This window comes from Bactrocera latifrons, unplaced genomic scaffold, assembly GCF_001853355.1.
Source record: "Bactrocera latifrons isolate USDA-ARS-PBARC rearing strain unplaced genomic scaffold, ASM185335v1 scaffold_33, whole genome shotgun sequence".
In the NCBI taxonomy this organism is placed as follows: Eukaryota; Metazoa; Arthropoda; class Insecta; order Diptera; family Tephritidae; genus Bactrocera; species Bactrocera latifrons.
In genome coordinates this window covers 190,411-204,978 of record NW_017536963.1, presented here as the reverse complement: position 1 = coordinate 204,978, position 14,568 = coordinate 190,411, and the positions used below count along the sequence as shown (strand labels likewise).

The 14,568-nt window shown below is 36.2% G+C and overlaps 1 protein-coding gene across 1 annotated transcript; it reads left to right on the top strand.

The window, feature by feature from the left end:
* Positions 1 to 607: 607 nt before the first annotated feature.
* LOC108971187 (cyclic nucleotide-gated cation channel subunit A) lies at positions 608 to 10,715 on the top strand. The gene is made up of 7 exons (XM_018937074.1): positions 608 to 674; positions 4,450 to 4,767; positions 4,918 to 5,080; positions 5,158 to 5,697; positions 8,296 to 8,961; positions 9,058 to 9,208; positions 10,090 to 10,715. Exons 1-7 carry the CDS (start codon positions 627 to 629, stop codon positions 10,253 to 10,255), a joined length of 2,052 nt encoding a protein of 683 aa, XP_018792619.1. The 5' UTR covers positions 608 to 626; the 3' UTR covers positions 10,256 to 10,715.
* Positions 10,716 to 14,568: the final 3,853 nt, after the last annotated feature.

Genomic DNA, 14,568 nt, shown 5'->3' with positions numbered 1-14,568 from the left:
CATGCGCAACTCGTTGTGCGCAAGCGCAWTGAACAACAATAACAGAAAATAGTAATAAAAAAGCCAAAAATATCATAAATTACTCATATCTATGAAGTGTAGACGTAACTGAAGTGCTGAGTGAACCGCGTGTTTGGTGTTGCTCATACGCCCCGCTGCACCCTAAGCTCTCAACTGTAAGCTTCTATTTTGCCTGCAGCCAGCGGCCAGTGTCCATTGGAATTTTAATTTAAATGCAATTTTATTATTGACAATTTTAATTTTAAATTTTATTTGTGTTTTGTTTTTGTTTCTACACAGTGTGTTATGGGCAATGCATAGATGACGACAGTTTTGCATTTATTGAAAATTCCTTTGGAATTTTTTTGTTTAGCTGAAAGTACGCCAATAAATTCAAGTGTWGAAGTGATGAGACAATGGCGAATATGGAGGCGAAATAAAACTATAAAACGCAAATGTTATGAGTGATAAGTTGCTTAATTCGCTTCGAGTGAAGTGTTTATTTTCGTCGAAAACCAAATTGTAATTTGATTGTGTTGAATTGAGCGCAAGAAAAGTGAAAAATTTAATCAAAATTTTATTTTATAATAAAACTAAGTTCATATCATAAACAAAAAACAACAAAAATGGTGCATTCAGTTGATGTTGCGACGATAGCCGGAACAAGTGAAATGGTAATGATTCCGAAAATTTCATATAAATTTCTAAAAATTTAATTTAATATGTAAAAATAATTTTTTTGTTTAGATTCTGGTTTAACCTTACAAGGAAAGATGAAGTATTTTTTAGTACCGATTATTTTTTGTAACGATTAGCTACCATTACCTTAATAAATTGATTGAAATGAAAGGAACTGAAAACTTCTAACATGGATAAGTAAAGCCTTCAAAGTGTAACATATTTCATATGCCAAGTATCTTCTTCTACTTCACTGGCGTAGATCGCTTACGAGAATTTATCCGAGTTAAGAACAGCGCGCCAGTCGTTTCCTCTTTTCGCAAAGTGGCACCAATTAAAGATTTCAAGCGAAACCAGGTTCTTCTCCACCAGCTCCTTCCAACGGAGTGAAGATCAACCTCTTCCTCCGCTTCCCCCCGTGGGTACTACGTCGAATACTTTCAGAGCTAGCGACATGAACAAGAATGAGTAATTCTTTATAGAGACCAATGAAAAAAAAAAAAAAATCATGATTCCTTTTGTGATCCAATGGAAAATAAAGGTGTTCTTGACACACTTTTCAATGGTATCAAAGGATGGAAATTTGCTGTATTCGACATAATTCAACAATAGTTCAAGGGAAGCTATAGTGTAGCGTAACGAGTCCAAGTTTTTGATAACATTCTGAGGTTTTCAAAAAGTTGATAAATCTAACCAAAATAACCATTTAGAAAAAAAATACGTATACAACCAAATTTAGATCAATTGTGAGTTATATATTCCCATAAGTTATCTGCAATCTTAATATACAGGGTAACCTAATTCAAGGTTGAAAAATAGCTGAAGATTTTTTGTCCAATAAAATGCTATCATCAGCCCCCGTTCTATTATGCCGACATTTTTGAATCTTAAATTTCTCATTCCATTCAAAAATACCTAATATAGAATAAAATTTTGTATGTGAATTTCAATCTTCTTTTAATAACATAAAAATTGAATTAATCGAAGGAAGGCTTTGATCTTAACTTTGATCGTACAGTTTTTATGACAACTATATATTATAATCAAAAAAACATTTTTCCGGAGAATTTGAAAATGTCTTGCGAAGTAATGACATTTTCTATACAAGAACTTTATTTCGATCGATTAGCTTGCATGACAGTTTAGCATGGTCCGATAACGGCGACCCTAAGTAGTGAGTAACTTTTTGAGGAGAACATATGCAACATTTCAGACATGATAACTSAAAACTTAAGGGACTAATTCGCGTCTATAGGGACAGATGATCATTGTACACTTTACAAATTCGAMGTTATTATTACTACTGATATCTTTTTTTATTTTAACGTTATAAAGACTTACTTTAACATATGGAAGGGAAACTAAAACAAAAGTTTTTATATAAAACAGTTAAAGGGTTTCTAAATAATATTATAATGACCATTATATAAAAAAKATTTCAAAAGCTTTCAGTTCTAAATCTGATAGTACTAAGAACATGACCTCGAGGTAAGAATACCCTATAGACGGAAAGTGTAATAGGTGAGGAGGATACTAACTCTAACTATACCGCTGATTCTAAGATGGACTGCAGTGTAAAGGCGGAGGTATACAGCGAGGATTTTATATCTCTCTATCATTGCGTCTACTTAACTMAACTAACATCTTCCAAGTCATACTGCACCTGAGGATACGGAAAGCAAACATTTATAGACAGCCAAAGTTAGTAAACAAATATAGAAAKGCTTTATGGTGGAAGGTCAACTTTACTTCCGCTTTATGTTGTCATTATTTGGGTGYCCGGTCAAAAGCGTTTCTAGAAGAATTCCAGGCAACTCAAGACACAATTTAAACGTATAGTCCATAATAGATGCAAATCTATAACCATATGAAAGATAGRAAAACAACTAATGTCGAAATAWGACAAGACAAAAACTAAGKACTTATTACAGGAAAATTTCAGAGTTTTCCAATAAGAGTAATATGATTTCTTTTCAAAACAAAAAATAAAAAACAAACTCATTTTTATGGAAATTCAAATGTTTTTTTTTATTTAGTGAAAAGCACAATCGATACATGTTCTGAATATAACATCACTCAAACGGCCTGTTTTTTCAGGAACCAATTCAATCAACCTCATTTTCGAGTATTCCTTCACAAAATCAAATCTTATGTCAAGAATAACATGATCAATGTTGATTTCAAAAGCTTGAATAAAGTATAGTTTACTGTTAAAAATCAATGACTTCAAATAAGCCCTCAAGAAGTGGTCTTATGGTGTTAAATCACAACTTCTTGTAGGCCATTCAGTGCCACAATTTCTTGAAATAAACAGAACCCCCAAACTTTTCTCGAAATAATTCGGTTGTTGCACGTAATGTGTGGCACACAGCCCCGTCTTGTTGGAATCAGATATTGTCAGGATCAACTTCTTCCAACCACGGCCATAAAAAGTTGGTTATCATCGATCTATACCGCTCTCCGTTCACAGTAACGATATAACCAGCTTCATTCGGAAAAAAATATGGACCGATGATTCTACCAGACCAAACGCTACACCAAACGGTCAAATAAGGTGAACGTATGGGTTGTTCATGAATAATTTGTAGATTTTCTTCTGACCARAATCAACAGTTTTGCTTATTTGTTGCACCACTCAGATGAAAGTGAAAACCATCGGAGAAGATGATTATCTTAAAAAAATCGTGATTGTTTCAAAGTTACGGTCTTCAGGAACACTTGCCTTAACRGCAGTRATATTTTCATTACTTCGGGCGGGTCTTTGACTTTTTAGCACTTGAACATTATACATATTCCTATAAGGAAAGCACAGGCTCAACACTTTCAACAATTCGATGAAYAGCAAACATAGGTGGCCTATTATTAMGACCATTAACAATTATTTTGATAATAAAATTAAATTATTAGTAAAARTTGTTCTTGMCTATATCTTTKCATGAYGRAATTGTAAACATTACTGTACACAATAAAAAATTCAGGTCAGGTTCATGACATATTAAAAATAGTTGGAGCGACAAATATATATGCAGACTAAATAGTACTAGGATAGGGATTTTCATTGAGGACACCATATGGTTGGAAAYGCTATGTACAAAGACTGAAATTACGATAATTTATCCATATAGTGCTAATTGATCAAGTAGAAACTGAAGAAAAAATGTATCCTCTCAAGTAGCCATTCTCCTCTCAAATCTAGTGGGTTGAAGTCTTTTACTCACATACTACATAATATTCCACACTCAAGGTCACAAAGTTACATCTGCATTATTATTTCATAAAAATTCTTGGTATTTTAAAAACAAGGATGTAGTAAACACATATGTAATGATAATGTAGTGCATTGAAAGCCCACACAGCAGGTAGAATTCTTGCTAGACACATTAATGGATTAAATTCTGTCACAAACAGTGTCACATTGTCCTCAACAACTCACAAGCATGTTTTTAAAAGAACGCATAAGAATGAAGCGGACGAATGAAATTGCAATTGTTCASAGTTTGACACCGCCAAGGCAGTGGAAGAGAATGCAGAATGGCAAAAGCTGAAAAGATTCGGTTTGAGAAAATATTATTCCACCACATTTCGGTTTTAGAATTTTTTTAAGAAACCCCGGGATATATGTAGCTATTTTATAAACATTCATATATACTTGGTATACTTATAGTATATAATATTAGGACTTTCTCGCAATCATATATACATTATAACCACTAATTTTTTTCTCTTTTTCTCTTTTGTTTAATRTTTCTTACTATTTCTTCGACGCCTCAGGACCAAACAAAACGCACAAAGCCTTCCACATTGCGACGCACACTAAATGCGCTGCGTCATCGTTTAACACGTCGCAGTCGTACCAAGCCGCCCGAYTGGTTTCTTGAGAAATTCTCCAATACAAATAATGTAGATAAAATTGGCAAGACTACAACGGCTACAACAACAGCCGCAGTTGCGGCTAGCGAAGAAGGCGCAAGTGGACCAACACCGGCGAATACGGCGCCAGCCGATGAGGGTCTATCCAGTGAAATWCGTGGCTCAAGTCGACTGTGTAATCGRCTATCGGTGAACCCGACACTCCAGTCACATTACAGGGTGAGTAGAAATATTACCGTTAATCGATTTTCTCAYCAAAATCAGCTGTATTGCCGACGTCACTAGGATTGCTACAGTGCCAACACTAACTCTTTTCGAATTATTAAAACCTTGATATATAACTCCCACTTTCTTCTTTTTTTCTTCCAGTGGCTTGGTATTGTATCGTTGGCTGTTCTCTATAACATAATCTTTGTGGTGGGTCGTTCCGTCTTCTGGGAGATAAATCATCGTGCTCCAACGGTATGGTACTTCCTGGATTATTTATGTGATTGCATATATTTAGTCGATACACTAGTACATATGCATGAGGGTAAGTCGCCAAAGCTTTAATTAACTATCTTAATTCCCTCTATAAATAAAATGTCCATTATTTATTCGTACCTATAGGTTACTTGGATCAGGGTCTGCTGGTGCGCGATGCTTACAAATTACGACGTCATTACTTTCACACCAAAGGTTGGTCCATCGACGTGCTGTCAATGCTGCCAACCGATCTCGCCTATATATGGTGGTCGCCGAGCTCTTGTAGTGCCGGTGGCTTACCTTGTCCCGTGATAGTGCGCTTAAATCGTTTGTTACGTGCCCCTCGYCTCTGGGAGTGGTTCGACCGTACCGAAACGGCGACGGGTTATCCGAATGCTTTTCGTATTTGTAAAGTGGTGCTCGCTATTTTAGTGTTGATACACTGGAATGCCTGCATGTATTTTGCAATTAGTTATTATCTCGGTTTTGGTTCGGACAACTGGGTATATAATTTGAATGGTCCAAGGAATAGTACATTGCAGAGACAATACATTTATAGCTTTTATTGGTCTACATTGACATTGACGACGATCGGTGAGACTCCAACGCCAGAAAATGATGCGGAATACTTGTTTGTGGTGGCAGACTTTCTGGCAGGCGTGCTGATCTTCGCTACAATTGTAGGTGAGTGTTTTGCAATGGACGTTTTGAACTATTATTACCAAMTACCAAGGTCACGGCTAATAAAATCAGAACAAAGTATTCTAAGATCAAGATCGACAACACGACCAAAAACAGGAGTGAGGGAAACTTAAAAATCAGGACCAAGGGCAAGACCAGCACCAAATCCCTTGTCAATGGCGAAGATTAAGACCAAGACCAAGACTAGGACCAAGACCAAGACCAAGACAAAGACAAAGACAAAGACAAAGACAAAGACAAAGACCAAGACCAAGACCAAGACCAAGACCAAGCCAAGACCAAGACCAAGACCAAGACCAAGACCAAGACCAAGACCAAGACCAAGACCAAGACCAAGACCAAGACCAAGACAAAGACAAAGAGCAAGCTCAAGAGCACAGACTACAACTACATTGTTTGCCCTTTAATATCTACTCTTAAAATCCCACATTGCAACGCCAATTACCTTAGTTTGTTCCTTCACAAATGAATTTTTTTACTTTAAAACGAACTCTTGAGCCCTCATCATCCTCTCGTTGCCTCACCTACAAGCAATTTGAAGTGCACTTTGCATGAACACTGGACTGTCAATGTCCTTAACCTTCGACTTCGCTAATGATTTCCCAGTACCCACACATAATGATGTANAAGACTAGGACCAAGACCAAGACCAAGACAAAGACAAAGACAAAGACAAAGACAAAGACAAAGACCAAGACCAAGACCAAGACCAAGACCAAGCCAAGACCAAGACCAAGACCAAGACCAAGACCAAGACCAAGACCAAGACCAAGACCAAGACCAAGACCAAGACCAAGACCAAGACAAAGACAAAGAGCAAGCTCAAGAGCACAGACTACAACTACATTGTTTGCCCTTTAATATCTACTCTTAAAATCCCACATTGCAACGCCAATTACCTTAGTTTGTTCCTTCACAAATGAATTCACCGTTAAAGGCTGCTTAGCTATTTTTTACTTAAAAACGAACTCTTGAGGGTTCCATCCTCTGTTTGCCTCACCCACAAACAATTTGAAGTGCACTTTGCATGAACACTGGACTGTCAATGTCCTTAACCTTCGACTTCGCTAATGATTTCCCAGTACCCACACATAATGATGTATATATATAACAATGTATTATATATTTCCTGCGTAGCCGTTGAATGCTTCCTTCCGTGAGTTATTGCTACTGATGACTTAATTGGTCATATTATGCCATCRAATAAAATGAATTGTTCGACCCTCAGTCACCTTCTGACGTTTGACATTGTCCATAGGATACATCAAGTTGTGTATTCCTGTTGTTGTTTATCTCTTTTCACCCTTTTTTCTACCTTTTCGCACTTAACGCGTCCTACATATTTGTCATTGATATACAAGTTGTTGGCGACGAATGACAGATGGTTGGCCGTCAGCACCAAACAACGCGCCACGTAGCCGCTTCTTACCTCATTCATCGCGCTGTCATACCTACGAGAAATTYGCGTGCTTATTGTTTGCTGTTTTCCTTGTTGGTCAAGTTAAGACTTTGTGCGCGTTGTTGTTGTGTCGGCAAAGAAATGTCATTCTAATGGTTGGCGTACGTGCTCACGGCAACGCTGTAATGCAAAATGCACGACTAGACTCTTTAACTTACACTGCAAGTAATGGAATGTTCTAAAAATAAGTTAAAGAGCATTTGACTAATCGAAAAGGTTTTAGATCATGCACTTTAAGAAGTTTAACCGAGAAATAAGCATCTATCATGAAGGACTGCGTCATAGAGCTTTCTAATACAACAAATTTTATTAGACAACAGCTTTGTCAGAAGTTCACATATGTGGGCATTGACGGTCGATATTTCAACATTCGATTGCCATAGAGCAAAAACATGATGGTCCAACACCGAAGACTAATGTTTAATGATCAAAGTAAATCAAATCATCACATCTGATCGAGTTTATCGCCTGTAGCAGTCTACTTTCACAAGAGAATTAAATTTCTGGCTCTTTTAGCTTTTCACAAGACTATCTACAACTTCTGAGTTTGGTCAATTATTACTATTTCCTTGTCGATAATTTCCAAGTCTTTCCTCTTAAGTATTAAATCTCACTTGAAAGTTCTTCYTTAAGGACAACACAAAAGTTTGCCCGCCTCATTAGAAAACTGCACACCAAGAAATGAAATCGAGAAACCTTTTCTTCTAGCCCTATGTTAAAAGAAGCCTTATCACAGGCTCAGTGACAGCTAACGGTTATTACTTGTTACGATTGGGATCCATCACAAGAAACGATACTTTCCTTTAAGATCCTTTAGATTTGGTTCGAGGTTCGGAACTCATTCTCTTTCAGTTTCTTAAAAATAGACAGCCGACTGCTCTATGAATTTTTAGTGTAACAATTTATTTCTTAAAGGCAAAAATTTACTTGTTGGTGGAAGAATTGCCGAAATCCTAAAAAAAAAGTCGCAACTTGTATCGACCTGACCTAACACACTTCAACCCAAATAAAACCTGAAAATAACTCATTTTAAAAGCCCGAACTAGTTGTCATTCCATAATTTTAGCTTGGCCATAAAAAACATGACAGATCTAATTTCTACATTTTCCCTAAACCCCCAGGTAACATTGGTTCGATGATTTCCAATATGAATGTGGCACGTGTCGAGTTTCAAAACCGCATGGACGGTGTCAAACAGTACATGGCCTTCCGGAAGGTTGGCCATGAGTTGGAGGCGCGTGTAATACGTTGGTTTGCCTACACTTGGTCCCAGAGTGGAGCGCTCGACGAGGAACGCGTGCTGGCCGCACTACCGGATAAACTGAAAGCGGAGATTGCCATACAAGTGCACATGGACACACTAAAACAGGTGCGCATTTTCCACGACTGCGAACCGGGACTACTGGAGGCACTTGTGCTGAAACTAAAACTGCAAGTCTTCAGTCCCGGCGACTATATTTGTCGTAAGGGCGATGTCGGCAAAGAAATGTATATAGTGAAACGAGGCAAATTGTCGGTGGTCGCAGACGATGGCGTCACAGTGTTTGCAACACTTGGCGCCGGCTCAGTTTTCGGTGAGGTGTCAGTGTTGGAAATAGCAGGAAATCGCACCGGTAATCGACGTACAGCGAATGTACGTTCACTAGGCTATTCGGATCTCTTTTGTTTGGCGAAACGTGATTTATGGGAAACGCTGTCCGATTATCCGGAAGCGCGTGCCACACTCACGGAACGCGGCTGTCAGCTGTTGCGTAAAGATGGTCTACTGGACGAGAGCGTTTTTGCGGGTGTGTATTAAGAAAAGTGAACTATTCAAGTGTATAATAAGTGGAAATGAGACGAAGTTTGTGCAAATCTGTATGGAAAACTTTTTTAATTTACAGATTCACAACGCGCGCACGACAGCATCGAGTGCGGCATCGAAAAGTTAGAGATGTCCGTGGAGAATTTAAATGTGCGGTTGGCACGCTTACTTGCCGAGTACACAGCCAGTCAGGCGAAACTGAAGCAACGGCTGGCGAAACTGGAATCAAAGTGAGTATGAGTGAAAGATGGAAGAGCGTTTGTTGCTGTAGGAAAACTGAAAACGCGTGAGAAGAGTTGAGAAGATGAACAGCTGGATGAATGGCTTGTGTTTCGTGAAAATTACACGCATAAGACATTGAACTTTGACTAACTTACCGGCATTTGTCTTCCAAGCACACACAAGAATTTCTGTAGACATTTAAAGGGGTGGTTCGTAAAGGAGCTTCTCTTCTTAATTGAAAATATTTCGGTTTGTCGTGAACGCAAGCACTAATTTTATTTATATCGTAGGTCGAGATTTCATTCATATCGCTCTGAAGAATGTCTTCCGATACCTTAAAAATGTCTACCACTGTAAGCCTAATTACTCAATCGCAACTCCAAAGTGACTGTACACAATTGATTAGATGCTTACGGAACCTTTTCCCAAGACAGTCTAGACTACATAACCGGATCATATCCCGATTAATAGTCCGTACAAAATCTGGTAACTCTACCGCAACTCAAAAAATATTTCCAGAAAATTTTGAGCCGGTACAATAACAGCGATTGCCGAACTTTATTCGAAAAAAAATCGGTTGTCATTTGAGTGCAATAACAGTTGATCTGCTGAAACCACAAAAACTCATAACTCATTTGTGAAGAGCGCAAAGTTGAAGAAAATTACGTTGCCTGAGTAGCTTCAAAGAAAGAGGATTTGACCTTAAAAATCCATTTTAATCGAAAATGAGTCCGCGTAGATACCATAACAATCTTTTAGCAAGGTTTTCTAAAATTAAAGAGCTCTCACTGAATGCAGCACCCTATAAGACTATCTTTTAAATTTGACGAACATTTCTAATTTTTCTATGTTTCTTTTCTCTCCCACACACGAACAYACATATAMACAGCTATCAATTAACCCACAACTCTAACGCCGGCATCAGCGTCGTCGAACCGCAGGCACGTCCACGCAGCGGGCGTCTCTACTCGCTGCAACTGAAGAAGCGTACGCGGCAAAAACATCTAACGGCATTCACGAAATCCAACGAGAGCAGCAAACAGAACACGCTGTAAGCGTGCCACGTTGTTGCATAAGTGATGCTGGCAATGCCAAAGCCAATGCCCGSCAAGRCCAACAACAATGGGCAGCAAATAAGCCAAATAAATGGAATTTCATTGCAAGCCGGAAGAAAAATTGCGGGGGCCCAATAACTAAGTGCAGAGGCAATGCTGGCAAAAGCCACGCGAAGCGTAAGTGGCACAAATTTATACGTGAATGTATGCGTGCGTGTGTGTCCACCCACCGTTTGTCCTTCGAATGTGGCTTTGATGCGCTTTGTTGTTTGTTTGCCGAAGTTGTCGACTTGTCAGCTTTTATTTTCACGAAGTGAAGCCAAATGCAGTTRTCCGTTGGTCCACTATTACGCAAGGCAACGCCAACAACCAAACAGCCACCTTCCCACTCTTCAGTCAACTTGTACGTGCCGATGCTCTGAGATGCGATACTAAATGGTGATAAATGAATTGAAATTCACAAAACTTAAGTAAATTGTAAGTTTAAGCTAAAATTACAAGGAAATATATATATGCTTAAGTGAATATATATAATATATAAATTTCAAATACATACATATAAATTCAATTTGCATTTACATATGCATATACAAGTATAAAGACACTTAGAAATATTTATATTTAAGTAAACGTATATAAGATTTATCGAAAGAGAAAAACTGATTTATACACAAAAGCAAATTCATCTACATATATATATATGAATGTGTATGTATTTATGTAACTATTATATTAAAGTATCGTATAGTTTAGTTTTAAAGCAAACCACAATTTTATATGTATTGATAAACGAGTTATAAAAATTTTGTGAAATTCTGTTTATTATTGTGTTTAAAAGTTTATTAAATTCTAATATATTTGAATAAAATAATTTTACAGTTCAATAATGAKAATATTTTCAAACTGGTGGCCATAAAACTTCAACGAACAAACCAACCCATTGGTATGTCATCATCAATTGAAACATATTCATATTCCAATAATATTTTATTTGACAGGGCATCGCATATATAGTATTTATGTATATCGAGGTCACTTTTTCGAAGAAAAAACAAATAAGTTTCAAWTTTAATGGGAATATTTGTTATCATTCGAAAAAACATTCTTCGACATTATTTTTTTAAGATTATMTCTTTCAAATGTTGTGCGTGGCTACATCTCAGATGGTCCATCCGTTGAATACAATTTTCGATGACTCTTTCGAGCATTTCGACTGRTAACTGGCGAATGACACGCCTGATGTTTAGCTCCAAGGCTTGAATCGAAGCGAGTTTGTCCGCRTAGACTTTAGACTTTACGTATCCCCGAAGTCCGACATAAGCATTCGTAGAAAAGTGAAAGATTTGTAAACGTTTTTCAGGCGTAAATCTTTCCGTGATGAAAGGTCAAACAATACTGAACATATATAACATGAGAGCTTGACACCGATCTTGCGTGATCTGTCAAAAAACGGCTACTGAAAAAAAGATCACTACTTTAGTCACCCGCATTGTTTCCAAAACTATACTTTGTTGACCACTTTTAGGAGTTACTAATTATTCTCGTAAAAGCTAAGTGAGATTCAACATTATCATACTCAAAAAAAGTTTTTTTGTTTTTTTGACAGGCCCGAAAGATATATTATATATTATATATTGGAAAATGTTTCAAAACTATACCAAAAATACACTTTTCGACTCTTTTAGGAGTTAATAATTATGCTTGACACTTACAAACGGTTTGAAAAATTCAATGGGCATAACTGAAGCTTACCTTATAAGATAGATTCGAAATATATATTATATATACAATTCGAATATATCACCTATTTCTGCCTTTTGTTATATATAAACTACATATATGTTCAAATAAGTTCGATCCCTTCTGAGGCCTACAAAAAATATATTACTTCTTGTTTTCTAGCATGGACTGCAGAAAGCAAAGGTATGTTTTGCTGCAACCAAAATATCTCCCTATAAATTTCGTTTCTGATTTGGAATCGTTTAAAAAATGGAAATACATAGCAATGATATAAGTGACGAATCACCGACGTATATTTTATATCAAAATATAAGAATGAAGAAATTTATATTCCAATATACTTCTTTTCAAACAGTTTCTGCTCAGCCGTTATCACGATAACCAGCTTTGCAGTCAACTGCTTGAAGCTACATCGCCTCCTAGGGACAGCAGGGAAACATTCCGCCAACATGTCGATTATCTGAATCAATATAGCGAACAAATTTTTCATAAATATCTGAACGCGAATCACATTAGAGCTATTAACTCATTCCTTCCCAGTGCATAGCATATTTTCAGCCCAAATACCACCCGCAGAAGAATAATAGTTCGAATTGCCGCTTAAAACCAGTGTGACCCATAAGCAACTTCGTTTTGGACAAGGTATTCGGTTAAGCTCCTACTTATCCAGAATAAACTCTGACGTACAAAACATATATCCTGCCACATCAAACTAATCACCTCTTAGAGCGTCCACTATAATCAACTCCCTTAATGGTTGTCAAGATATCTCGAGAAACTACTCTCAAGAAAATATTCTCTCATAATTTCAACATATATCTCACACATTGACCGGTATTTTCGGAAAACAGGCAACTATAAGCACTGGGTCCACATATTCAGTACTTAGTAGCTTAAACAATTTTGAATCGATTTTAGACATAAGCTGGCACAKYAMAAMYGMACTTTTCRCTCAAAGCTTTATCGTGATATATTRATTCRTTCTTTACKTATAGACTGGAAAGTGAATGTTTCAAATGGAATTTAAAATTGTGTTATATGAGAAGTAATAGTYCGATTTCGCCCATTTTCACACTGCAACATAAAACTGTCAGCCGAATGTAAAGTACAAATTTTGWTGAAATCGTTTTGGCGATTGTTCAATTTTGACCCCGGCTCCATTCAAAGCCTCTTATACTATCTCGAGAGTAAAATTTCAYKTCCTTGGCRTAGATATTTASTTATTGATTTATCGCGCTTGTAATAATTTTCCATAGTACCGTTATATGGGGATTGAGCGGAGGCATCGTACGATTTTATCCATACACCCACTGTCGGTAGGCGTTCTCATAGTATTTGGTCACGCGAATTTGGTTATTGTAGCTTTAGTGGCTTAGGAGATATGTACATTGAACTTGAACTTATTTAAAATTTTCGGCCCACCGATATTTAATTTATTATTTGGATATAGCATTTTATGAGTTTGGCCGTAGCAACATGTTGCACGAGTGTAATTATAATTTTATAGATGTTCGTGGTACTAAAATATATCATGAATGAAGACACTATTATTTTTTACTAAACTTAAGCAGAATAAAACTAAATGTGCCTCAAAGGAATACATATTGTATTGAAAAATAAAACACAAAAAAATATATATATATATTTCGAACACTAACATATTCGGAGAGAATAAAACATTTTATTGAAAACACTACTATATATATTTATATACTAAAATAAATCACATAATTTGGACCAAATTATTTTAACTCTCTTCTAAAGTCATAGTAATACCAACTAACATAATAATTACAAGTAAGCTCTAATTTTATTAACTTCGAAGTCAGACAAAAATGTGTAAATACCCATTTTTTAACAGCAGTGACGGATCAAACGGAAAGGTTTTAAGACCCAATGACGGATTTTTATTCAAATTCAAAAGAATGTGCACAGTAATTCAATAAATGTGGCCAGGAAGAAATTCTAGATCCGGCACTGTTTATAGGTATTGGTTTTTGAATGAAGTATATGTATGTATATGTAATTAAAAGCTATTATGAATGCCTCTTAAATTAACATATGTTATATAAATATAACAAATATAGTTTTTCTCTAAATAAATTTTTCGTTTTATGACATTATTGTGTTATCACACTAATGAATTATAAGAAATGAAAACCATTTTATAAATGTTAAATCACTAATAGAACTTAAACAAAAATCTTCGAAWTTCTTTTCATCTTTCTTGGAGAAAATTGGTGTATCTATAAAATAAAAGTGCATATCGATTAAAATTTTAACACTAACCTATAATAACTACGATGTCTTTTGCTTACTTCTAGAATATAAGAACTTTATATTTAGTATTAAAAATAAGTAACGCTTTAAGAAAATTAATTTTGGATTAAAAAACCCAAAGAATTTCTTATAAAATTCTATAATATATTCTCGGAGTATATATGTTTGCACAGTCTTTAATTGACGGATGCTCATACCAATTTTTTAACTATGAAAAAAATATTCGAAAAGCTTACCGTCATTTTGACACTTGCGAAAGTTAAGTTGGAAAACTATGTGATAGTAGAAAAAAT